We start from the raw sequence: 26,708 nt of genomic DNA on the forward strand, positions 1-26,708 counted from the left end.
ATCGGGAGTAATAACGGACTGGGACCGGCGGGTCCGGCGCCCTGGAACCGTTCTCTGGACCGGGCGCTGGACGAAGCCTCGGCCACCGGGTGCCTGAACCTCAGCGGCAGGAAGCTGAAGGAGTTTCCCCGGAGCGCCGCCAACCACGACCTGACGGACACCACCAGGGCCGGTGAGTGAGCTCCAGGGCCCGGCGACCGATCACGGGGAGCCGGGCGGGGTCCTGTTCAGTCGGTTAGAGTAACTTGGGGAGAGTTTCTGTGGAGTTGAGGCCGGTGAGGAGTCTGAATCCAACTTTAACGGCTGTGGGGAGGACTGGATGGGGAATACCGTCAGGGAGGGCCGGTGTTGTGACAAACATTGTAACGTTACCCCCCAAAATGTCCTCCTGCCGTGATTCCGCTGTCTCTGTGACATCATTACACCAAAACACCGCTCACAGACAAACCAGCAGGGCTCCACTTTATATCCGGAGGTCTTTAATTAACTTTATAACATGTTAACAACCAAAAGAATCACAGTGACAGCTAACGTTAGCCTGTTAGCTCTGTGTGTTAAACTGCCTCCGCCGTGTTATCAGTTAAATGTCGGACTGATGTTAAACAAATAATTGAACTGAGTTTTAGTTTGTTTTGTTTTCTGATGTTAAACTGAAGTTAAGACCCGCCGAGGGGGGGGGGGGGGGGGGGGGCACATGTCGGGGTCACAGCTTGTGTCAGTACACCTGTAACTGTTGTTGATGTAGCTAGCATGCTAACAGTCTGTAGCCTGTTGTGTGTGAACATGCTAACGTTAGCACACGGCTGGTTTGGTTAATTAAAGTTAGCTGGGTTGGTTAGCCGTCCTCCGGCGGGACCGTCCGGTGTCGGGGGGCCAGTGGGCTGTGGACGAGCCTCACCCCGAGTTTCTGACGTCACGTTGAAAGTTCAAAAAGGTGAACACACACCTGGGGATGTTTTTGTTTGACGTGTGTGACGCCTGGTTAGATGATGAGAGCTGCTCCTCCCGCCCGAGAGGCTGACGGGCCGGGAAGGTGAGACAAAACAAACGGAGCTGAGGAAGGTTGTTTTGGACCGTCTGTCTCTCTGTCTGTCTGTCTGTCTGTCTGTCCGTCCCAGGACCGTCTGTCCATCTGTCTGTGTGTGTCTCTGTGTGTACAGAATTATGTCCTGTCTTAGTTGAGATAATGATATCAGTATAATGTTCTATGTGATAAAATATTGTCATACTGCAACATGTTAATGAAATAATATTAATGTTAGATAAATAACAAATTGATAATGTTGTCAGAACAGAGACACATCCGGATGACACTGGGAAAAAAACAGTTACAGCAACACCAATATAACAGACATATAAACGGTCAGTGGAGATAAGGGACCGTTGGTTATTTACCGGGACAAACGGTCAGTGGAGCTGATTGTTTTCGTTGTTGTCGGCTGATTCAGGGCTCCAGACTAACTATTTTCAGTCGGAGCACTGAACCCTCTCACTGAAAATTTCAGGAGCACAATCAGAAAATTTAGGGGCACACCTTAAATCGCCCTGCATCGCAGTTATTCACATTTCTGGCCATTTTATCTGTATCATAAACAATATGGAGTCTGCTGTATATTTGACTGTTTTAGTTATTGAGGTATTAAACATCACAGAGACTTGTAGTCATTCTTAAACTAACATGTACAGATGTGAAGCTCTGACTATATCTGACTGATGTTTAATGGAAACTCTTGTCTATATGGACCTTACAGTCAGACACAGTGTATTCAGCCTGTGTAGCTGAGGTGACAGGTCAGACTGAGATGATGCTGATTTACAGTTCATGAACCATCAACATAAAGTACAGATCACATGTAAAACATTTGATATATGAATCTATCATGATTACAACAGCTGGAAATATGTAGAAGTGCAGGCTGTAATACATCTTATTATTGCAGCCTGTCAGGCTGTGCTGTGAAATAGGTAGAATAACAAAAGAAGGTTTCTAAAGTCAGTGATGACCAATTTATTGAGTTACACTCCTGATTTACACACATCTGTTTTAGGGGTGAGTTTGTGTACAAAAATCTCTCATGTGCGCCACTTCACCACCAACCGGTGCGTAAAAGCGCAAACAATTCCATCTCCTCTCACCGCGGTTGCTGTGATTTGATGTCCCGGTGCTCATTGTAGCCCACTGGCGAACGACCCCCTTAACGAACGCGCCGTTTTAATAGAACGGAGCACGTAGGCTACTGACCTGTTCCCAAACCTGGTCTCACACCATTTCTTGTCATATTCACAGTCTATCACAGTTAGTCAACAATTAGTATCACCCCACTCCCCCTAAAAAAAAAAAAAGATTTTTGTGTACTAATTTTTCAGAACCGTTTATGATCTCAAACACCTGTACACATGTAAACGTTTACACGGACTCACCCCTAGTCTGTTTTGTTATAGAGATGTATGCATATATTTTTGTTCTGTGCATGGGCGTTATATCTTGTTATCTGCAGGGACAGATGAGTTCAGCTGTGTTATGTCTGTCTGACATAAGTGTTCTGATCATCAGGTAACAGTTCAAAAGATCCCAGCGTGTTGACTGTGAGGATTTACTGCTTCTTTTGTTTTTATATCAGAGTCAACTAAATCTGTTTGGGGTTTTTACACTGTTGGCTGAACAGAACTAGGGATGCAAGATGTTGGATTGTTTGCTGATGCAGATATATCCACTTTTCCCCACCTAATTTCAGTGATCATCATCAAGTCTCTTCTGTACATGAATTAACATCATATTATACATGCAGACTGTGATGGTGATGGCCCACCAGCAGATGGAGACATGAAACACTGTTCAGTGTCTGTAATATTCATTCATTGTGCTGAATAAGAAAAAAAATGGGGGCAGATTCTGCCAGTATCACTGTGCATCCATAAACCGAACAGGACAGTTGTTAATCTGTCACCTTCTTCTTTAGGAAACTGTGACGGCCATTTCAGGGCTCAACAGTAAGAATCACCTGAGGCAGGTAACCTGTCACATGGGGTCAGTTAATCTAGCTCACCTGTCTAATTGGGCAAAAAAAGAATCAAACACGTTTCTCTTGGAGTGATGATGGACGTAGTGAAGGAGTGAGGCGTCTTGCTTCTGTCTCATCTCTGTTGAGAGTTGCACGTGAGCAGTACCAATCAGAGACATGAGAGAAAATGGCAGCAGGTAAAGACCAAGTTTATGAGCTGAGGTCCAGTGAGTATTTTAATCCTCACAGGAAACAGGAGTTCAGTTCAGTGGCATCAGAGGATTTGGGCGTTACTGTGAACACGTGTTCCACAGTTTGATTAAACAGGGTCATGTTTTTCGGGGCCAACTCTGGTGTGTGTTATCTGATAACCACTAATTGATAAATCATTGTGAACTGGAACAAGGAAACAATGAACTGCAGGAAAATAGATTTCTGACCACCACACGTTAACGATGAAGTCTGTGTTTTTAAATATGTGGTAGACCGAATGAATAATGGATGAAAGTGATGATGAAAAGTGTTCATGTGTGAGCTGTGTTAAAGCCAGCTGACCCAGTCAGACCAGAATCAGGGTCAGGATGTGACTGAGTGATGTCTGACCTGGTCTGGGACCAGCTCAGGACCTGATGATGGTCTGGAATGACCCAGTGTGTGTTTGTGTGTGTGTTCGTGCAGCCTCAGGCGTCTGGTCAGTATGAATCAGCCTGATAAAAGAAGTGGAGCACAGACTTCACTGTGTGTCAGTATTATAAAGATACTCACAGAGAACCACCAGAGTTAGACGAATAAATCCTCTGATATCATAATCACTATCAGTGTCAGCCAATCAATAACTTCACTATCAGTGTCAGCTGATCAATAACTTCACTATCAGTGTGTCAGCTGATCAATAACTTCACTATCAGTGTCAGCTGATCAATAACTTCACTATCAGTTTCAGCTGATCAATAACTTCACTATCAGTTTCAGCTGATCAATAACTTCACTATCAGTGTGTCAGCTGATCAATAACTTCACTATCAGTGTGTCAGCTGATCAATAACTGAACTATCAGTTTCAGCTGATCAATAACTTCACTATCAGTGTCAGCTGATCAATAACTTTACTATCAGTTTCAGCTGATCAATAACTTCACTATCAGTGTCAGCCAATCAATAACTTCACTATCAGTGTGTCAGCTGATCAATAACTTCACTATCAGTGTGTCAGCTGATCAATAACTTCACTATCAGTGTGTCAGCTGATCAATAACTTCACTATCAGTGTGTCAGCTGATCAATAACTTCACTATCAGTGTGTCAGCTGATCAATAACTTCACTATCAGTGTGTCAGCTGATCAATAACTTCACTATCAGTGTGTCAGCTGATCAATAACTTCACTATCAGTGTGTCAGCTGATCAATAACTTCACTATCAGTGTGTCAGCTGATCAATAACTTCACTATCAGTGTCAGCTGATCAATAACTTTACTATCAATTTCAGCTGATCAATAACTTCACTATCAGTGTCAGCCAATCAATAACTTCACTATCAGTGTGTCAGCTGATCAATAACTTCACTATCAGTGTCAGCCAATCAATAACTTCACTATCAGTGTCAGCTGATCAATAACACACTAATTGTCACAAACCAGCTTTTAATTTGGTGACTTCAGGGCACTTCCTGTGTGTGTGATCACAAGCTGCTGTACAACAGGAAATAGATGTTACCATGGTGATTTGTACTTCCTGTCAGCCAGGTGCAGATCCTCTCACAGCTGCACTGGTAAAGATAGATACAAGTACTGTGTGTGTAGTATTGTATGTATCACAGTATGTGTACTACACCCGCTTCACACTGGTAGAGATCAGCTGATCAGTGAGGTCACCATGACGACCACACAGAGCAATGTGATTGGAGGATTGTACAGAAGTGTTGTTAGACGTGATGTAATATAACGTTTACTCTGTGTCTGTGTTTTCAGACTTGTCCCGTAACCGTTTGTCAGAGCTTCCTCTGGACGTCTGTCTCTTTGTGTCTCTGGAGAGTCTGAACCTTTACCAGAACTGTCTGAGGTCGCTGCCAGACAGTCTCCTCAACCTGCAGGCCCTCACCTACCTGAACCTCAGGTAAGACACCCGAATTACACACTGTTGGTTTGGGTCTAAACCCTACCCCTCTATCAGCATGTCTCAGCTCATGGAGTCCAAGACAAATTTCCCTTCGGGGACAATAAAGTATCTATCTATGTCTATCCCAACAAGAATGAGCACACCCTACCCCTCTATCCCAACAAGAATCACGACACCCTACCCCTCTATCCCAACAAGAATCTAGCATCAGCAGAGGTTTAATGTCTTAATTTGGGGGGAAAATATGAACTCATTTGACCCATGGATTCAAAGTCAACTTTTACCACAACACTGTGATACTGAAGAAACTTCTCTGTCTGTCTGTCTGTCTGTCCTTCTGTCCTCCAGTCGGAACCAGCTGTCTGTCCTCCCTGCAGTGGTCTGCAGTCTTCCTCTGAAGGTTTTGATTGCCTGTAACAACAAACTGGTGTCCCTTCCAGAAGAAGTTGGACTGCTGAGACACCTCACTGAACTGGTCCGTCTGACCGATCAAAGTATTGATCACATTGATTACCCTCAATCTCTCCTAATTATTGACCGATAGCATGACCAATGCTCACATGTAGACCTTTTCCAACATGGCTACATAAACATTCTAAATGTTTACATGTTTGTATTTCCTGTTGCGATGTTTGTTAACACAGCAGCTGACAGGAAGTAAACAGGGACCAGAGCAACACAGTCTATATTGTCTTACTGTTATTAATGATGACTTATTGATTATCAGTTATTGATGGTTGCAGGATGTGAGCTGTAATGAGATACAGACTCTGCCGTCTCAGATGGGTCAGCTGGAAGCTCTACGAGACCTGAACATCAGGAGGAACCACCTGGTCCGCCTGCCGCCAGGTAAATACACACAAACACTCGTACTCATAGTCTACCTTTGTGTATTACTGGTGTGTGTAGTAACATCTGTGTGTGTAGTAACACCTGTGTGTAGTAACACCTGTGTGTGTAGTAACACCTGTGTATATTACCTGTGTGTGTTCAGAGCTGGCGGAGCTCCCTCTGGTGCGTCTGGACTTCTCCTGTAACAAAGTGACCTCCATCCCCGTCTGTTACCGACAGCTCACACAGCTACAGACCATTGTCCTCGACAACAACCCTCTGCAGACCCCACCTGCACAGGTAAAACACAGGAAATGACACCATCAGCGTCCAAATGGAGGCTATGTGGATTTGGGCTTAATGTGTGTGTTTCTGTGTGTGCAGATCTGCATTAAAGGGAAGGTCCACATATTTAAGTACCTGAACCTGGAGGCCAGTAAGACGACCCCCGACCTCCCAGACTACGACAGACGACCTTTGACCTTCAGCTCCTGGTCAGAACTCCTCCCCCCTCAGTCTGAGATCATCCGCTGTCCACACTCACACATTAATGGAGGCTTTTTTTGTGAAATATTTGCTCACTTCCCATTCGCCAATCAGCGAGTCCTCAGATAGTAAAGGAATGGCCTGTCTTACTCTGCCTCTGATTGGCCGACACTCTTACCCCAGCACTCACGAAGGCAACCAAAGATGGCAACAAGTAGTAGCCAATCAGAGGGAGAGCAGTGCGGGTCATTCCTTCGCCGTCCTAGGAGTCACAAATTTGCTTCCCGTGTATTACCTCAGATGTAGCTACTTCCTGTTTTCCTTCCTGCTGTCATTTCCTCTGTTTGTCCCTCCTTTTTGTCCTTTCCTCTTTCCTTCCTCCCCTCACTCCTTCCTTTCTCCCATCTTTTCCACCTTATTTCATTTCCTTCATCTCTCAGGTTCAGGTTACTTTATTTGTACCCGTAGGTAGATTTGTTCTGCAGTAAGAGCATTTAACATGGAACACAAGACATCAGACTGCACAAAAACAGGACATATGCTGTGTTCCCACCAAACGCGATTTCGCAAATTCGCGCGTCAAGATTACATACAAAGTCAATGCAAAGACGCGATTAGATGCGAAATCGCGCCGGGCGGTGCGATGGACGCGTCTAGCGCGACGCGATGGACGCGATAGAGGCGTCTAGCGCGGCGCGATAGACACGAAAATCACGTCCAACGCCTCATCGCTTGAGTTGAAAATATTGAACTTTTGAGGCGAATTCGCGTGACGCTATGCCGCGAAAGCCAATCAGCGTTGAGATTCTCCCGGCGTCACTGGCGTGTGTCAACAACGTCCAGTTGTTGACACAGCAATAAACTGCTACTCACCGGAGACAGATGGACAGACGCTCCGCAGCTGAAATGGAGCGCCTGTAGTTGGTGTCCTGCCGGGAGATCCTGGCGCCAACCCTCGCCAACAGGTCCTCAAACTGGGCCCCAGTCAGCCTGAAGTACCGCTGAAAGCGGCTATCATCCAGACGGAGTTCCTGGAGGAGGTGGTGAAACTCGCCGAGCTGGATGCGCTTCTGCAGGATAGGGTGAACCCAAAAACGACGGCGTTTGGCCCTCCGACGCATCTGGGACTTCCAGAGCAGGTACAAAGCAGCGATGGTGGTTATCTCAGCCATGGTCGTCAGTGGCTACCCGGAGCTATATGATACTACGTGTCTACTCTACAGAGACCGCAACAAAAAGGAGCAGGCTTGGGTGAAAGTCGCCGAGGAGACTGGTCTACTTGGTAAGTTCTGTAAATATGTGTCTTTAATTAGTTTGCAGAATGGTTGTACTATGAACGTTAGCACTAGCTTAGCTCCAGTTAGCACAGCCGGCTTCCCCGCTACTCGCACGAATGACGTGATAACGCGAATTAACAAAATGGTCAGGCGTCGAAACTCGGGCGTTACGGGTGGCGCGTTACGAGCGATTAAATCGCGTTCATCGCGTTTGGTAGGAACACAGCAATAGAAACATAAAACGTAAGAGACAAGTACTCAGAAGGCTTACTGATCAGGATTTGCAAAAGCCAGAAGTAAAACCAGAAATAAAAACCATGAAGGTTATTAAAAAACAAACTACTGGAGTGCCACGATAGAAGACCTGATTAAGAACATGATGCAAGGGACAATAAATAGTTAACACAATTTAAAACTTCCAAAGGTGGTTAAGAATAATAAATCAATTAATAGGAAGGGCGTGCAAAATAAAAGACTAAGACTTGTCTAAAAGAGCAATTGCAGCAGGAATAAAACTGTTCCTGCAGCGCTTAGTCTTAGACCTCGGGGCCTTAAGTCTCTGACCAGATGGAAGGGGTTGAAATTCACAGAACAGAGGATGGGAGTCATCATTACAGATGGAGCTGGCTATTCGCTGTAACCAACCGGCATGCGGTGACTCTGAGCTCAGCTGTGACTCTCCAGTCAGCCGACTTGACCATTTAACAATCTGGTTCAGTGAGTTTCTGTCTTTCAGAGGCAAATTTCCAAACCATGACACAAGAGAAAAGGCTAAAACAGATTAGTCATGGTAACAGAGTGTCATCATGGTTTTGTCAATGTGGAAACGGGACAGCTTCCTCAGACAGAACAGATGCTGGTGCCCAGGGCTGCCCCTGACCAAATTGGGGTCCTAAGCGAAATTTTATTTGGAGCAGACTGATATTTCAAACTTTACATTCAAGTTTAGTTCCTTCTGTCAACAAATGCATCAGTTACACACTCATTTCAATCAGTATTTCTCTGTCTCCTCAAAAGCTGACTGTTATGAATTAAATTCACCAACATATGGCGACATTTACCTCCATAAAAATAGTCGAAAACTTATATTAACAACATACATTGATAGGCTATAAACTTTAGCCAATATATTATAGCCTATCAATATATACGGCCACCAACTGGTCATTTTACCACTGCTTTTCATCAGAGGTGAATGCATAGGGCGTTAACAAGACATTCAATAAATGTTAATCAGGGCCGCTGGAAAAAAAAAATTCTCCAGTGTAGACAGAGACTGGAGACAGAGATTCCTATCTAATGAGTAGCAGCTTAGGTGTTTGTGCCACAAAGTTTTATTTCAACAACATACCCACCTTCAAGTGAAGCACGAGCTTCCTCTTGTTTTGCCTTTTTTTGTCCTGACTCGTCATGTCTTTTGGACGACATGTCGACAACTCTTCACCTGCTGCAGCTCTGCAAGTGCCTGCCGGCGCACCCCTCTGATTGGTCAGATGTCGAGTGCTGTCAATCATTGCAGCAACGCATGCGCGGTCAGATTACAGGTCTCTTCTCTCCTCTCTCGAGCTGATTCTACGCCCGCCTCACGGTAGCGCATATGCGCATCCATTGCGCAAATGCGTCCCCTCACTTAAAATGTGGCCCCCCATGGAAGATGAGGCCCTACGCACAGCGCGTGTTCTGCATTTAGGGAGGGGCGGCCCTGCTGGTGCCCTTTCATGCTCACAGCTTCACAATTTTCTTTAAAATTCAGTGTGGAGTCGATGATAGTCCCGAGGTATTTATAGGATTGCACATTTTCAGCAGTGTCCCTTGATGATAGTGGTTTCAGGTGAACTGGCACTCCTTCTTAAATCAATGGCCATGTCTTTTGTTTAGTTCTAAAAATGAACCCTCACACCACTTAACAAAGTAGTCAATGACAGGGCCGTAGCTGCTCTCATTTCCCTGAAGCAGACTCGCAACTACAGAGTCGTCCGTGTACTTTAAAATAAGACAATTTTTAAAAGTGCTCTGACACACTCAGATTAGCGACAGGTGAGTACTTAAACACCACAGACGCTCACAGGAGCCACATAAAAGACATTTAAAACAAATATAAAACACTAAACACGGACGCCGAACTCTTACTGCCGGTCGCTGCGTGGGCCCAAGCTTCTCTTTCCTTCTTTCCTTTCCTTTCCTTTCCTTTCTTCCCTGTTTCTTTCCTTCCATCTCTCTTCCTTTCCTCTTTTATATTCATTTTCATGTTTCCTTCCTTTCCCCCCTTTTTCCTCTTTTACTTTCCTCCTTCCTTCCTTCCTTCTTTTCTTCCTTCCTACTTTAATTTCTTCCTCCTGTTCTTCTCTTCTTCCCTCCCTCTGCCCTCTTTCCTTCCTTTCTTTTTTTCTGTCTCTCTTTCCTTCCTTTCTCCTTCCTCCCTTCCCTCTTTTCTTCCTTTTTCATTTCTTTCTCCCTTCCTTCCCTTCTTCCATCCTTCCTACTCCATTCCTTTCTTTCTTCTCTTTGCTTCTGTCTTTCCTTTTTTTGTCCGTTTCCTTCCTTCTTTCATTTATTTCTGTCCCTCTGTCCTTCTCTCCTTCTTCCCTTCCCTTTTTAACTTCACAGCACTTCCTGCTGACCCTTCGCAATAAAAGCCTTGTCAGTAGTTATTTGACCGTGTGTGTGTGTGTGTGTGTGTGTGTGTGTCAGTGTTGACGAGCTGTACCCCGGGCGTCCGTATGGAGCGTTGGATTCTGGCTTCAACAGCGTGGACAGCGGAGACAAGAGGTGGTCAGGGAACGAGGTCAGACACTCGGAGACACAAACAGCGTGTCCTGTCCTCTGTTTCCTGTCTGTGTGTGAGCTCACTTCCTGTCTGTGTGTCCAGCCCACAGAGGAGCTGTCAGAGCTGCCGCTGCGCGTCGCCGAGATTAGCCGGGAGCAGAGACACCGAGCAGGAGGAGGAGGAGGAGGAGGGGGCGGGGCTCTGTTGGCTAACGGCACACGTGAGTTCATGACGATCAGACAGACGACACGCCGTCACTGATGGAAATTATTAAAGACACCTGACCGACCTTTCTGTCCATCTGTCCGTCTCTTCCAGACGTGGAGTCGGAGCAGATTGACTTCATCGACAGCTGTGTGGGTGAGGAAGAGGAGGAGGAGGGGAGGAGTCGAGGGGGAGGGAGCAGGGACAGCGTCAGCCTGAGCTCTCAGTTCATGGCCTACATCGAGAGACGCATCACCAGGGAGGTATGAGCTCCGCCCACTCACCCCACATGAGATGTCTTTTATTGTGTCGAGCTGTGTGTGACTTCCTGTTTGTGCGTCCAGGGTTCTCCGGTCAAAACCAACTCGAGGACAGAGGACACGAGGAGACACAACAGGTACGAGGATCCTTCATGTTACTGCATACAGACGTTTTACAGTGGCCTGCAAGCTGTCAAACATCCTGTCTGTCTGTCTGTCTGTCTGTCCTTTAGGAGCGTGGTCGACGGTGTCACAGCGCTCTCTAGTGCACAGAGCCAGGTAACTCCTCCCACTGTCTCTCTGATACAGACCATCAACTGCAAATCCAGGCTGCTCATGTCTGTCTGTCTGTCTGTCTGTCTGTCAGAGAGGTGGTATTGGTCCAGGGGGCGTGGAGAGGATGAGGAGGGAGGCCCAGCTCGCCGCTCTGAGGTACGACGAGGAGAGACAGAAGAACCGATCTGTGCAGAGAGACGCCATCACCAGCTACACCAAGGTACCTTCTAACACTGCTGTCGCCATGACAACACAACAACACAACACAAGTCGGCCGTCACAGCCGTTGCGATCACGTCTTCGCTCTTTGTCGTGTTCACACTCTGTGACAGATGCTAGCAGCATGACGAGGCGCTGAGCAGACGCTCGCTGTCTTGTCATGCTGCCTGTGTGTGTGTCACAGAACGAACCACACGCTCTGATGTCACTGTAAAACACTTCCCTTTATGACATGTGGAGGCAGAGCTATCGCTGCAGCTGCGGGTGTCACCGTCTTTGTGTGTTCTTGCTGGTCGGCGTTCTTCTTCTTCTCTGGGCCTTTAACATCAGACTAGAACACGTGTAGGTGAACATGCTGCCCGTCAGGTCAGCAGGAAACGCATTATCACTTCCTGCAGAACTGCAGATAAATAATAAACAAGTGCTATTAACGTTCTCAGGATTTTGGTGCTGACGTGTCGTTTGCTGGAGACACGCTCACTGTCAGTCAGAGTGGTCACTTCCTGTTGATGTTTCACAATAAGAGCTTTAACAGATGATCAGAGCAGAATGAACCTGTGATGATGTCATCACCTGAGCTAATTCTTGTTGTTGTTGTTTTTCCAGCACAAAGCAGCTCAGAGTCCAACAAAGTCCAGTCCAGACAGTGAGGTGAGACACACCCACATGATCACATGACCACATGATCACATGACCACATGATCAGATAGAAGAAAAACTTCATTTATACACAGAGTTTGACAAACAGCAGAAACAGGAAGAGGATACACAGAGACAGACGTCACATCAGAGACTGGACCAAGGTTGCGTCACAACAACAGGACCAAACATGTCAACAAAAACAAAAACAGGTCTGAACACCAGGAACTGCTCCTCCTGGAAGTTTGAATCGTTTTACCACATCCTGTTTCAGGCAGCAGCGGTTCATCAGACAGAAACAAGACGAGGAGACACGCCTCCATATTTACAACCACTGATGGACGCACAACAGATCATGTGACAGCACATGTAGCTGCACTGACACCACACACTGCAACACACTGCACAACCAGTACACAATCACACCACTGGAATACATTTAGAAAAATACATTAACAAAAAGATACATGTAGATGAAATGCATGTACTAAAAATATATTTAGAGAAAAGATCAGCGGTGCCCAGAGTTTCACCTTGAGTATCTCATGATTTAAACATCAGGTAAAAAAAACATTGTAAAGACAAATTCTAGGTGAAATTGTCGAAGAAGATAGTTTTATATTTCATATTGGTTTTTAAAAAAAATTGGACATGTTTTTGTTTAAGAGAATAGAGGTGCTCTTAAAGTAGTGATACTCAGTGAGGAATCCCACAGCGAGGTAAGAAACAAAACTCAAGCAGCGCGTGATTTGTTTCTTAAATATAAAACATAAAATAATTTAACAGAAAAGGTCGACGATAAAATCACGGTTCTTTAAAAATGTCTCAGTAATTGTTTTATTGTTTGTAATATGGAAAGTGTCAGAAAGTCCGGGCGACACACGGAGCAACAGTGGACATGTGTGAAGATGATGTCATCATTTCACACAGATGACGCCATAAAGATCTGAAGCTTAGACGCAGTTTACTAAACTCTCCGTGTCAGAGACTGAAACACAAAACGTAGCTGTGTATTTCTGTGTCTGTGCTCCGCCCCCTCAGTGTAGGCCACACCCCTCCACACCTGTTCACCCTCACCTGTTTGTCTTTTACTGTGTGTGTGTGTGTGTGTGTGTGTTCAGAACGTCTACCCCTCCAGACGCTCCACCCACACAGATGACTCCGCCCTCTTCATGGTAAGAGTTTGGCCACGCCCTCAAAACTCTACTAACAGTTTAAAATAAAGAGAAACAAAACTGATGTGAATCATTCAGATTCATGCATCCTCATCTTCATCACCATCATCATCATCATCATCATCACAGGAAACTGTACACTGATACTGCACATTGTGTTTCCTGTTGCTGTTTCACAATACGAGCCTACTGTGGTAAATAGGGATGTCCCGATCACATTTTTTTTTGCATCTGATCCGATACGAGTCCTTTATTTTGAAACCGAGTCCGATCCGTTACTTTGCAAAGTATTAAGAAAGAAAAAAAAAACAGAATGCATCCAAGTTGTCCCGTAAGGTTTGTTTTTTATTTAAATAGTACCCAAAAAGCTTATTGGTGGTTCAGCGGCACAGAATGTAAACAAATTAAATATCTTCTTCTTGTCTTCAACAAACAAAATAGGCCTCTATCTTTTGTAGTGGTTTGACGCATGAAACCAATATTTTTCTTTTCCTCAGTCAAACCCCACAAAGAAACCATAAAACCCATAAAACAGGTCCCTTAACACCAAAATTAATTTTTTTTTTACCTGGTTTCTGTAGAACAAAAGAATTATACTCAATTTTCAAAAATAAAAATACCACAGTAATCAGTTTCAAGAAAGAATTTTTTTTTTTTCACCAAAGAAAAGAAATGTTCTGTTCAGTCAGTTCAATCCAGTTCAAACAAAAAACTCCACTCCGGGATTTCCAAATAACATATCACAGTTCAATTCAATTCAATCAACACAGTTCGCTAAACAAAAAACTCCACCCCAGGTTTTCCCGCAAACAAGGAGGTAAAGAAAATCCACTGTTGACTCTGACTCAGGGCCTGTCCCATTATGTGCACTTGATCACACTTACGCACTTGGACACTTGACGTGCGCGGCCATGTGCTTCGTGTAAGTGCGCAAGTGTATCTCATTTCTACGACAACCAAAAGTGCAGTGCGCTTGCTTTGTACTTTACCCACACTTACAGTAAGACCGCTCCTGAGCGGTATTTGGCCAAGTATAAATCCCACAATGCATCACGAGCTGGTGGAGTTCAAGCTGGTGAAGTATTTCAATGTAAGAAAAATGTTTTATAAATTAAACTTTATATCACAGTCCCGTTCATATGATAGCATCATGATGGTACATGTTAGGAAGCTTTGTTAATGTGTCTGTGGTGCAGAAATTCACATCAAGCTTTGCCCTGGAATTATTTACTAACCACAGAATTGATCTGAAATAGGGACCACAGAACAAACGTTCCAATTCATTAAGTTAAGCACGGAAAACGATTACCTGTTTACCGGGGCTAAAAATGCTGCAGCTGATGGATACAGGTGAGTAGTTTGCGCCGTCATTTCTTTTGATTGATGTGTTTATTTCGAACATGACAAATATTACAAAACAGTAGTTAACTTATTTAACCCTACCACTTTTATTCACTAATTAATAACCTTTAACTTTCCTTTAGATATCCAACGTAGTGTTATATATGCCAGCATATTAACTGACTTCCTTAAATGCATGTAATAGAAATATTAAATGAGAGGGTATTATTTACTGTTACTGCCATGAGAGTGATGTGGTCAGTTATGATGCTCTTGCATTAACCATCTTTGAAGAAGGAACAGAAACTAAACTAAATAAATAACGGTCGAAATAATGGCCTTGATGTCAACATTTTATCCCATAAGTAAATCTTAAACCCACCATGCACCACCTCTTACCACAATGTTTTAATCTCATTAATTTGATTTTTATGTCGCTTTTACGATGTGGTGCAGAACAGACAGAAGAGTATGAGCTGAGATACTTCATGTGGAGAGGGTCGACAGAAGAGTATGAGCTGAGATACTTCATGTGGAGAGGGTCATATGCGTGAGTTTAATAATGCGTGAGTTTTTATTTATTGTCACTGATTTATGAGCAAAGATTCTAAATGGGAAACAATTTCAGTTCTTTTCCAAAGACCGCTATACTGCTAATGTAATTACTGATGTGTAGGCAGTGGGTATATGTGCGTGTGTGTTAAGCTTACCGCATGTATTAACATGACATCTCGGTTGTCAGAATGGGCATTTTGCTCTCTACGCATACGTCTACGTCTTAGCATCTGGTGGGTCCTCCAAAGGATCTGGCCAAGCAGCGTGCCAAACAATGCCAGCACAATCAGCTTAGCCTGAGTGTCAGACTGAAGCTCCCAGAACCTTCAGTCTGACATCGCCTCCATTGAAGGCGATTTACAAGGGGGAGGGAATTTGATTTTTCCCTAACCAATCAGTAGAGATCAACGACTCACCCAGAATCTGACGTCATTAGTATCCATGCCTCGGGGGTGCTGAAAACAAGCGAACATTGCCCGTTTAAAATGTCTCCGTCGTCGTGCACGCCCAGCTGCATCGCCGTTAAATCCAGTTTAGCAGCTTCCTTAATTTGGTCCTCCATTAACGCGAGTAGTGGCAGAATACCTCGATAGCATTGTTAATGTGGTCTGTAGGATCTGCAGTGGGCGCCATTAGCGTGGCGCTGATTGGCTAATCGCTAGACCCGCCCCCACCCCCGGCGTTCATTGGTCCGTCCATCGTTTGGACGAGATAAATCGCAAATTCATTGCAGTATGCCAGACCAGAGATGCAAGCCTACTCAGTAGAGTGGGTGGGGTCTATGGTCTGGAACCAGGGTACAATCAGCTGCATATTCGCAGAGAATAACATCCAATGCACAATGTAAGGGGCGTTGTCAAGTCCGTCCCAATTTCGTTTAAATGTCCCCACGTACTTGGCCACTTAGTATGTGCTTGAACACTATAGGCAAATGTACGTTCCGCGTGGCAAAACGTCACCAAAGTGTGTGCGTAACCAAGCGCACTCAGCCAAGTGTGGAAAAATGGGACAGCCCCTCAGTCCAGTTTCAAAACACTAAATCAACCCGGCCCGAAGGCTCCAAATAAGGAATAATGAAACGGAGAGTAACCCCCAGCTTTCGCCAACTCACGGGACCATGGGTGAATGCCGTAACGCTCCGGCGTTGTTTCGGGTGAGGCCGATGGCCAGATGGATGATATTCCACAGGGAAGCGCACCTATTTCGCGGACTTTGAGCGGTGTAAAATGCCGTGGTAGGCTGAGTACGCAGAGGACTTCTGGCTCATTTCTCACTCACCAGCAACTCTCGCCATACTGCCAGGAGCGGCATAATGTAGGGGCCAGTCTACCGGGGTCAGCTGATCGAGCCACCCCACTGGCGATAGCACCGGTGGGTGTGTCTGGAGGTACCTCAGTGTCTGGAGGTGAGCAAGCCATCAGCTGACTGTCTTATAAAAAAATATATATATATATTTATAAAACACACAGGATCGCCACACTTTATACATTGGAAAGCGGAGGCAACAGTGAACAACACAGATGAAAAACCTGGCCATTTTTCTTGTTTTGATTCCTCCGATATTTTATTACAGATTCCGATTTTGTAAAAATAACGTGATCGGCGCCGATACCCGATCCGAGGATCCCTAGTGGTAAAACCTATTTATCATCCTAGTGGATCAAATGTTACTCTGAGGTTTCTGACGGTGGCGCCAGAGTCCACAGCAGTGACACTGAAACTGTTTCTTCAGACAGACACGTCCTAAGAACAGTAACAAGACTTATGGATCATTTTCTGTCAGAGGAAAAAACAGCATGATTTTTTTCTGTGAAGATAAAAGTTAAAGTTAGCTTTAGATCTCAGGATTCGTCCAACAACATCATTAAATGTGTTTAAAAAATAAATTACACATGTAAAAGGAGAATCGGAGACATTCAGACGTTTTGTTGACTGCCGGCAACTTTTAAGGTAGAACGTTTACTTGTAATGTTACTCAATCCATGAGGTGATGACATGAATCCATCAGCACACCTTAAATTTAATTACTTTTTTTTTTTTTTTAATTAATTTTATAAACAATTTTTCTGACATTTTATTACAATTTCTTTGAGACATCTTAATAATATTTTTTTGGAAATTTTACTGACATTATCTGAGTGTATTAATCTGACTTTGAAAAATTCATTTTAGTTGTTGTAAACATGTTACATGTATAATACATGTTTATATGTATTTTAAAAGTCCGGTTTGAAAAAATCTGTTTCCTCTGTCATCATGGAAACAGACTGAGAGACTCAGACAGGAAACATTATGGTACTGATCCTGTAGTTTTGTTTCCTGGAGACATGAGTTGATGTGTTTCCCAGCACGACTGACAGGTTCACATCCGTCAGGTCCAGCAGAGGTCAGAGGTCTGATGATGTCACTGAGGCATGCTGTCATAAATCTGAATGATTTAAATCAGCTGGTTTCCTCTATCATCTACCTGACAGCATGAACACACCTGTCACTCATTCATCATCTCCCATCTGACTTCCTGTCTGTCTCTGGGCTCATCTCCCATCTGACTTCCTGTCTGTCTCTGGGCTCTGAGCTCATTGGCTCCATCTTTGCAAACACTGAAGGTTTTTTCAGGCTGACAAGAAGTAGTGTCTGTGTCAGGGACTAGTTTCAGCGGCGGATTAATCCACAGTCAGTGCTGTGGTGAGGACGGTGTGTGAGATAAACCACAGTGTGTGTGTGTGTGTGTGTGTGTCTGGTGTGTGTGTGTGTGTGTGTGTGTGTGTGTCTGGTGTGTGTGTGTCAGGTGTGAAGCTCAGTTGTGGAACTGTTGGGTGTGTAACTGTCAGGTGTGTAACTCAGCTGTGTAACTCAGGTGTGTAACTGTCAGGCGTGTAACTGTCAGGTGTGTAACTCAGGTGTGTAACTGTCAGACGTGTAACTCAGGTGTGTAACTGTCAGGCGTGTAGCTCAGGTGTGTAACTGTCAGGTGTGTAACTGTCAGGCGTGTAGCTCAGGTGTGTAACTGTCAGGCGTGTAACTGTCAGGCGTGTAACTGTCAGGCGTGTAACTCTCAGGTGTGTAACTGTCAGGCGTGTAGCTCAGGCGTGTAACTGTCAGGTGTGTAACTCAGGTGTGTAACTCAGGTGTGTAACTGTCAGGTGTGTAACTCAGGTGTGTAACTGTCAGGCGTGTAACTGTCAGGTGTGTAGCTCAGGTGTGTAACTGTCAGGTGTGTAGCTGTCGTGTGTAGCTCAGGTGTGTAGCTCAGGTGTGTAACTGTCAGACGTGTAACTCAGGTGTGTAACTGTCAGGCGTGTAACTCAGGTGTGTAACTCAGGTGTGTAACTGTCAGGTGTGTAACTCAGGTGTGTAGCTCAGGCGTGTAACTGTCAGGTGTGTAACTCAGGTGTGTAACTGTCAGGCGTGTAACTGTCAGACGTGTAACTGTCAGGCTTGTAACTGTCAGGCGTGTAACTGTCAGGCGTGTAACTGTCAGACGTGTAACTGTCAGGTGTGTAACTGTCAGGTGTGTAACTGTCAGGTGTGTATGAGTGTGTAACCGTCCTGTGTGTTGTGTCTCTGCAGGGAGAGGACAGAGCTGCTCTGTCTCCTACAGGTGAGATGACTCATCGATGACACTTCTTCACATCCTGTCCTGTTTTTATTACTGGCTGATTTCAATCAATGTTTTTTTTCTTCCAGCCAATCAGTCACCTTCCTACCCCTCCTCAGGGGGCGTGTCCTCCTGTCGGACAGCCAGTCAGAGACCAGAGAGCTTCCTGTTCCGCCTGGGTCAGAGGGAGGAGAAGAGGAAAGGTGAGCTGTGGTCAGGTGAGGTGATCTGCCGCAGAGAGGAGGTGTCAGCTGATTGGTTGTGACTCCTGCTGTGTCGTCTCCAGGTGATGCTCCGCCTCCTCAGACCCAGGAAGAGACTCCTGCTGCTCCTCCTCTGGCCGGAGAAGATGCTGAGCTGGTGGAGCAGCTCCGAAAGGTTCGTACCTCCATCTGTTTCACCTCCCCGTGGAGACGTGACCTCAGGTCTGATTCATGTCACCACCCCACATCATTCATTCATTCATTCATTCATTCATGAATCGATGAACATCTGCGTGATGTGTCCGGAACACGCAGAGTGTTCAGTGGACTTAATATCAGCACTGTGACATCATCAGAGCTCGCCGTAGGCTCCAGGTGACGGCTGTGGTCATTTACTGTTACTCTCTGTTTCCTCTGTTGGAAACCAACCGTCACAGCCACTGTAGTCTCTATATACAGACTCTACATTCAGTGAATGTAGAGTCTGTAGGCAAACCCCGGAGATCTTGCCTCCGGAAGAAGAGTGGAAGAGCCCTGGTTTCTGGTTGTAAGCTGTTTGTAGTCCGCGTGATATTGACCAATCACGTTTGAGCCGGCTGCAGTTGTTGCCAGGTTAAACGGTCCGTGCGGTGAACTAACAAGGCGGAACATAACTGGCATCACTGCAAACTCTGAATCCATCGCAATGGTTCGGCATATTTACTTGTATATAAATGGAAGTCGGAAACAGAAATTCGCCTCCTCCGCCCAAATCAAACCGGAATGCCAAAAAATCGGGGATCTGCCTGGCGATACAGCCAATGGGTTTCGAGAATGCAGCCACTGTAACGGCTCCTAACATGGCTCCTCACAGAGATCTCTGACATCATCACTGAGTCAGCATGAAACTAATTCATCAACAAAAAGAAGGAAGACACTCAGGCCTCCTCACAGTGTCTGAGGTACTGCCTCTGACCTAAAAACCACCGTCACAACTAAACCTGACAGAAGTAAAGGTGACAAAATAAGACCACTGGACCCACAGAAGGAAAACGCTGGACTTCCAGACCCCCCAGAAAATTGAAAAAAAAAGGTTTGCTGTACCTACTAAAAAAAAAAAACTAGTAAAATGGGACTAACGGACCCCGCTTGATTCAGCGTTTCCCTACATTATGCCAGCGGGCACTGACCTGACCTGACAGAGTTATTGTTATGGACAGTGTGTCAATGACCATCAACAGACTGAGCACAGTCAAACACGCTGCTCACACAGCAGTGCAGCACGACACTGTACACACAGTGGAGCGAGCCTGTGTTGCGTTCAGGCGTTGTCACGTAAATGACAAATTCCAGCACGCCATAGCACAACACAGCAGCATGTCAAGTGGGCCGAGCCCGAGCAAAATTTTGCTAAATTTTTCATTTGTTATATAGTTTGTTATGGAGTCTGATTTCCCTGTGACACTTACAGGTGTTTGTGTAACTGTGCTTGGATGTTGTTTTATGAGGCTCTGGTGTCTTTCAGTTGTCTCTTTGTCTTTGTCTTGTTCTCTGTGCTGTCTCAAGTGTTGATATAGATCGGTCGTGTTGCCGCGGGACGTGGCAACTTTAACTTTTAAACTTTTACACAGCACGTCATTCTGTTGAACGTCGCCGTACCTGAATCCAAAGTATCGCCATGTGATAGACGTTACATTATTTTCACCAACTCAGCCTGTTCATGGTCGTGCTCATGCTCTTCTTCAGTGTCTGTGTTGGTCACTGCTGCACGCCGGCTGGTCATCTGACCATATGTGCTGCACACACCAGGATAGCTTGTGGGCGTGATGTCAACAAACTCCACACACTACACACACACGTTAACATTCATTCATTCATTCATTCATTCATTCATCTTCTAACCGCTTCATCCTCTTGAGGGTCGCGGGGGGGCTGGAGCCTATCCCAGCTGACATCGGGCGAGAGGCAGGGTTCACCCTGGACAGGTTGCCAGACTATCACAGGGCTGACACATAGAGACAAACAACCATTCACGCTCACATTCACACCTACGGACAATTTAGAGTTATCAATTAACCTAATCCCCAATCTGCATGTCTTTGGACTGTGGGAGGAAGCCGGAGTGCCCGGAGAGAACCCACGCTGACACGGGGAGAACATGCAAACTCCGCACAGAAGGGCTCCCACACCTGGAATCGAACCGGCAACCCTCTTGCTGTGAGGCGAGAGTGCTAACCACCACACCACCGTGCCGCCCACGTTAACATTCATTTACATTAAATTGCAAATCGCAGCCTTTTATGCCGTTATGTAATCGCACAGCCTGACATCACGATTACAACTACGATTAGATTAATCGTGCAGCACTACTATTGGTCCACAAAAACACCCCAGGAAATATTGGACTACTGGACCCACAAAAAAAAAAGAAAACCTGAAAAACATAAGACTACCAGACAAACAAAAAAATGGCAAAATGGGACGGCTGGACCCACACAAAGAGAAAAACAGGACTTCCAGACCCCCCAAAAATTTGAAAAGAAAATAAATCTGTCGAACACACAAAAAACCCAGAAAAGAATTGGACTATTGGACCCATAAAAATGGAAAAATAAGAAACTGGTCCACAGAAACACCCCAGGAAAAAATGGGACTAATGAGGCTTTAAAAAAAGAAAAAATTAGTCTGTCGGACACACACACAGAAATAATAAATACATTTGGACTACCAAACCCACAAACAGACAAAAAACATATTCATTGCAGTGTCTTTCAGCGTATGGCGGTCACGTGTGGCTCAGCTGACCGAATCTGTTTTCCAATGTTGGTCCAGAATATTGAGGCCCGTCTGAAGGTGTCGTTGCCTAGCGACCTCGGAGCAGCTTTGACAGACGGGGTGGTGCTCTGTCACTTGGCCAATCACGTGAGACCTCGGTCCGTCCCCAGCATCCACGTCCCCTCCCCCGCTGTGGTGAGTCCGTTTGTTATTAGTATTATAAAGAAGATCGAGACTCACAGCTGCTGGTTATTATAATAACTCTGGTTCTCCGTCTGTGTCCTGCAGCCTAAACTCACCATGGCCAAATGTCGACGAAACGTTGAGAACTTCCTGGAGGCGTGTCGCAGGATCGGTGTTCCACAGGTAACTCACACTAATCACATGACCTGTGACACCTGCTGCTTAAGTCAACAACAGGACGGACCTGATCAGATCCGTGATGTCACTTCCTGTTTGGGATAAATAAATTAATGGATGTCACAGCAGCTGTGAACACTGGATACTCACAGTTACACAGATCCATGTTTCTGTCTCCTGTCTGAGCTTTTCATTGGACAGTGACAGCAGAGGGAGACGACAGGAAACATGAGACAGATGTGACAAAGATACTCAGTCAGATTCATGGTCTGCTCTTCAACTCTAAACCCTCAGTCATGAGAAACATCCACCTGCAGAGCTGGAGAACCGCCATTTTTAACGTGCGCAGGTGAGAGCTTGAGAGGGCGAGGTATCTGTCAATCATTTTTTAATGTGGCCAATCAGAGGCTCACAATCCTGTCAGTCAAAAACTTACCAGATTTTATTTCAGCCAATCACCTCACAGTAGTGGGAGGAGTCAACATTTCAACGAGCTAGTGTCTGTGTATCGACACAATAATCATCACAGAATAAAGTTACTTCAACCACTGCTCATTTTAAAGGGACCGATGCGAGATAACGTGTTCTTTGTTTTAATTATAGCACAATCTACCAACAATGAATCACAGTTGTTTGTGTCTGGCTGCCAGCGTTAGCTAGTGCTGCTAGCACGCTAGCTAAGTTAGCTGTAAAGTTGTCTCTTTCAACTTCAAAATGTTGATAAAAATGTTGCCGTTCCAAGACAAAGTACCAACAGATGGCAACGTCTTAAATCAACATGTTAGAGTGGAAACTTTTCAGCGTGCTAACGCACTAGCGAGGTTAGCTAACGCTGACAGCCAGAAACAAACATCTATGATCCATCATCTGTTTGATCATCTGAACACAGAACATGTTTCCTTGGAGCGGTCCTCCTAAAATGAACTGTGGTGACAGTTTCTATATTCTCTGTTGATCCCTGATTAAGGAGCTGATAGGGAGACAGTGTTAGCTAATGAGCTAATGTGCTAGGTAGTTTTCTGTTTCTGCTTTAAATAAGTAACTGTGAACCCAAGGCTAATGTTATTTTTACAACAACAATCTATTATTATGAATTTAACAATCTCCGTTTGTAAAACATAAAACTGACAGTCTGGTGTTCGCGCATGCGTACGTCTAAACTGGCGTCTCTCCTGCTCTGCAGGCGGATGATACTGTCAGTCGTCAGAGCTTTTCCAAAAGCCTGATTTGCAGACTTCACCTCAGTGGAGGGTCCCTCTGATTCTGGATGTGACATCATTGACCAACAAGAAGCTGTTTCTCCTCGACTAACTATCTTCTCTCTTCTCTTTCATCTTCCCACCTTTCATTAATCCTTCTATATTCTGTCCGTCTCAAAACATTTATCCGTCACCATGTCCATCCCACCTCGTCATCCTCAGGACAGTCTTTGTTCAGTGGGGGAAATCCTGGAGGGAGGAGGGGGCAGGGTTTATGGGACGGTGGGAGTGCTGCTATCAATGGCCCCGCCCCTGACTAGCTCCTCCCCCCGGGTCCAGCTGGCAGGCTTTGCTCTGTTTTACCTGTCGGTCATGTCGGCGCTGTGTGCCATCTACGTACACCTGGCGCCGCACGTCTGAAACCAACCTGAGAAACCACAGTGATTTTATTCCACTGATAAAAACTGATCTCAGTTCAGTGAAATACGAGTCACAGCACAACTTTTAAAGTTATATTCAGTATTTTGTTTTTAGCACAGAAACTTAAGCCATGAGGAAATGCAGAGCTCTGTTGTGTTTATCGTCCATGACCTGTGTCCGGGTTGTGGCGGCAGCAGGCGAGGTCAGATATTCCAGATGTCCCTTTCTGTAGCCAAGCCCACCAACCAGTTCCCAGGAGAGATGATTTATCTGTAAGGGCCGGGTGTACTCCATCAGAACTGGTCTGTACGACGTGTTGCCCGACCATGTTGGAAATCAGTGTTCATAGTCGCTCTGAACGTCGACAAGCCGTCATGATGCCGTTTAAATATGGTGACAACTTCCCACATTTTCAGTCTCTCCTGAAGACGTTCTGAAGACGAGCTCATTTATTCTTTAAGATATAGATTCATCAGTTTCAAACGTCTCTGTCCTCATACTTCCATGTGTCCTTCATGATGTACTTAGCTGTGTCTCAGTTCAGGCGCTGCAGCCTTTGAAGGACGCGACCTTCGCGGTTGACATCAGCCACGTCCTTAGAAGACAGCATCAGCCAAACCGAACAGTCTCAAAAATGGGACGGTCTGATCTGCGGAGCATTTCCCAGTTGTATCACCAGTTGTTCTCGACCTAACCTGTTGGTGTTACTGTTACCTAGAAACCAGCTGCGCTTGATGAAAGGATTAGGTTAATTCGCCCTAAATCATGGACCCACAGATTGTTATTATATGTTTTATTTAATACTTGAGGAGATGAGTCACTGCTGGAGACGCGGCTGTCTGATATATTTCAGGCCGTTTTACAGTTAGTCGTTACCTAGTTAACAACTGTTAGTTAACTTAACTTAATATATAATCGTCACCGGCATGCAATGCATCTTGGGATAGGCTGGGCCACGAAAGACTCATCTGTTGCATTCTCCAAATTCTGAAAAAGAAGGCTGCATTTCTTGGCCGCATTTGGAGGAGCCTTCTAAATGGGACGGCCTTGGTCCCGCCGATGTGACGCAAACAATCTTCAAATGCAGCATTAGAAGGCTGCAGCCCTGAAGTGAGACACAGACAACGATACATCCAATAGATGGTGCTGGAGGACACAGCAATAAACGAGGCGACAGTGAAGGAGGTGGTAATATTGTACCTTTAAACCAAGGCAGCGCTGTAGACAGTGGTCTGTGAGACCGTTAAATACATCGCAACATGTGGACGGAGAAGTTTTTTTAATATATAACTGATTCACTCAGTTCTACCATTTTTTAAATGTCTTTGTTGTCTCCTACGGTCGCATCGTACTTAAACTACGCTAAACTGCCTCTACGGTCTCCGGCGGTACTGCGAGCACTTCTGATGGAGTATACTGGCCCCTGAACCTCCTGAGACCCTGCGTTCTCATATGAGGACATCACATTTTAGTGTTGCTGCACCTTATATTTCATTCTGCTTAACTAAGACCTGCTGTCCTTGTTCATGGACACTTTTGTGCCATTCAGTGTTAACAAAAGCACAATACACTAATTCATGTAAAAACAAGATGGCAGCCATCTCTGCCGAGTCAGTCTGTAGCTGATCCTGACACAAAAGAGGACAAGGTCCAAAAACCTGATCACAGTTTATGACTGAAACTTTATTTATGATTAATAATGTTTGTAGTTTAATATGGCGACAAAGTTGACCAGTTTTAGCAACAGTAATAAGCTAAGATGCTATTAATTAGGAAGTACTTGTCTGAGGATGTTAGGACTTCATTATTGTATTATGGCAGCATTTCACACAGGCCCGTTAGGTGTGACAGACTGTTCCTACAGACAACAAGAACATTTTTAGAAGAAAAATTCATACAGGAAATTCATTTTAAAAAAATACTCTTTACGCTATACTCTTTACTTTAAGTCACTACCCAAAACTCACGCAGCAGCGGAATAAGAAAAGTGTTAGAGATTGCTTTCTCTCCAGCTCCTCCTGGAAGAAACCGTGGCCAGGTGGGATATATAACCCTGATGGGAGTATGTTCCTGGTCTGCCCCTGGGTCTCCGACCAGTTGAGGTTAGGAGAGGAGCTCAGAGCTCCGCCCCAATGACATCAGGCCAGTACGAATCCGGCATCACTGCTAATGCACCAACATTTTGGTCGGGTGATCTCACTCCTGAACAAACCCACAAGATACTTGAGCGTCTTCACTCACAACCCAAAAGAAGCATTTCACTGTACTTCTAGCAGAGTACCATGGCCTCAGAATTACAGGAAATTCCTCCAGAGGGCGCTCAAGGTCACTGTGGACAGGAGGAGCTTGGGATCAAATCACCAACTCTGTGGTTAGAAGGGATGCGCTCTACCTGCTGAACCACAGCTCTTTGACGGCGGTTTTCCTGGTTGGGCAAACATAAGAGTTCGTCAGAGAAGTAGGCAAGAGTATGATTCTTCTAAAAATGGCCACGAGTATCTTGGCAAGCGTTGCTGCAATGAGTGCAGCTAGGCCATTGTGGTGCAAGGATCAGACTTTGCTTTTCAAGATGGACACTGTCAGATTGGTCAAATACTTGTGACACGGCAGATTTGCTGTATTTAGGACAATGACATCAACAGGGGTTCAGTTGCATTTTATCGGATCTGGATCCAGTATCATATCAGCTTATCAAATCCAAATCTCATCAGTTCACTTATTTAGTCTAACACTGTTTAGCTTTCAGTGTCTTTAAGTAACAAATCAAATCAGTCGAGCCTTTAAAGTCCTGAAATCCCCGTGGACTTCAGTCACTGGTGGACTCAGCCATGAGGACTCGTTGGCCTTGACATAGGAATTGGACTTTACTTGGTCTTTATTCAGGACTTGTTGGCCTTGACGTAGGAATTGGACTTTACTTGGTCTTTATTTGGGACTTGTTGGCCTTGACATAGGAATTGGACTTTACTTGGTCTTTATTCGGGACTTGTTGGCCTTGACGTAGGAATTGGACTTTACTTGGTCTT

General features: G+C 45.1%; 1 protein-coding gene across 1 annotated transcript in view; it reads left to right on the forward strand.

Moving 5' to 3' along the window:
- The window catches only part of lrch3 (leucine-rich repeats and calponin homology (CH) domain containing 3), a 37,738-nt gene that overhangs the window by 2,143 nt on the left and 8,887 nt on the right, over positions 1-26,708 (forward strand). Inside the window, exons 2-20 of the mRNA XM_050061411.1 lie at positions 6-172; positions 4,971-5,115; positions 5,467-5,593; positions 5,862-5,967; positions 6,113-6,249; positions 6,334-6,443; positions 10,404-10,497; positions 10,582-10,699; positions 10,798-10,946; positions 11,028-11,080; positions 11,177-11,222; positions 11,311-11,439; positions 12,045-12,089; positions 13,199-13,252; positions 18,719-18,749; positions 18,836-18,964; positions 19,033-19,124; positions 21,761-21,898; positions 21,992-22,069. Coding sequence (XP_049917368.1) covers positions 6-172; positions 4,971-5,115; positions 5,467-5,593; positions 5,862-5,967; positions 6,113-6,249; positions 6,334-6,443; positions 10,404-10,497; positions 10,582-10,699; positions 10,798-10,946; positions 11,028-11,080; positions 11,177-11,222; positions 11,311-11,439; positions 12,045-12,089; positions 13,199-13,252; positions 18,719-18,749; positions 18,836-18,964; positions 19,033-19,124; positions 21,761-21,898; positions 21,992-22,069 — 1,948 coding nt within the window. The remainder of the gene's footprint in view (positions 1-5; positions 173-4,970; positions 5,116-5,466; positions 5,594-5,861; positions 5,968-6,112; positions 6,250-6,333; positions 6,444-10,403; positions 10,498-10,581; positions 10,700-10,797; positions 10,947-11,027; positions 11,081-11,176; positions 11,223-11,310; positions 11,440-12,044; positions 12,090-13,198; positions 13,253-18,718; positions 18,750-18,835; positions 18,965-19,032; positions 19,125-21,760; positions 21,899-21,991; positions 22,070-26,708) is intronic.

The sequence above is a fragment of the Epinephelus moara genome, chromosome 2, assembly GCF_006386435.1.
Source record: "Epinephelus moara isolate mb chromosome 2, YSFRI_EMoa_1.0, whole genome shotgun sequence".
NCBI lineage: Eukaryota > Metazoa > Chordata > Actinopteri > Perciformes > Serranidae > Epinephelus > Epinephelus moara.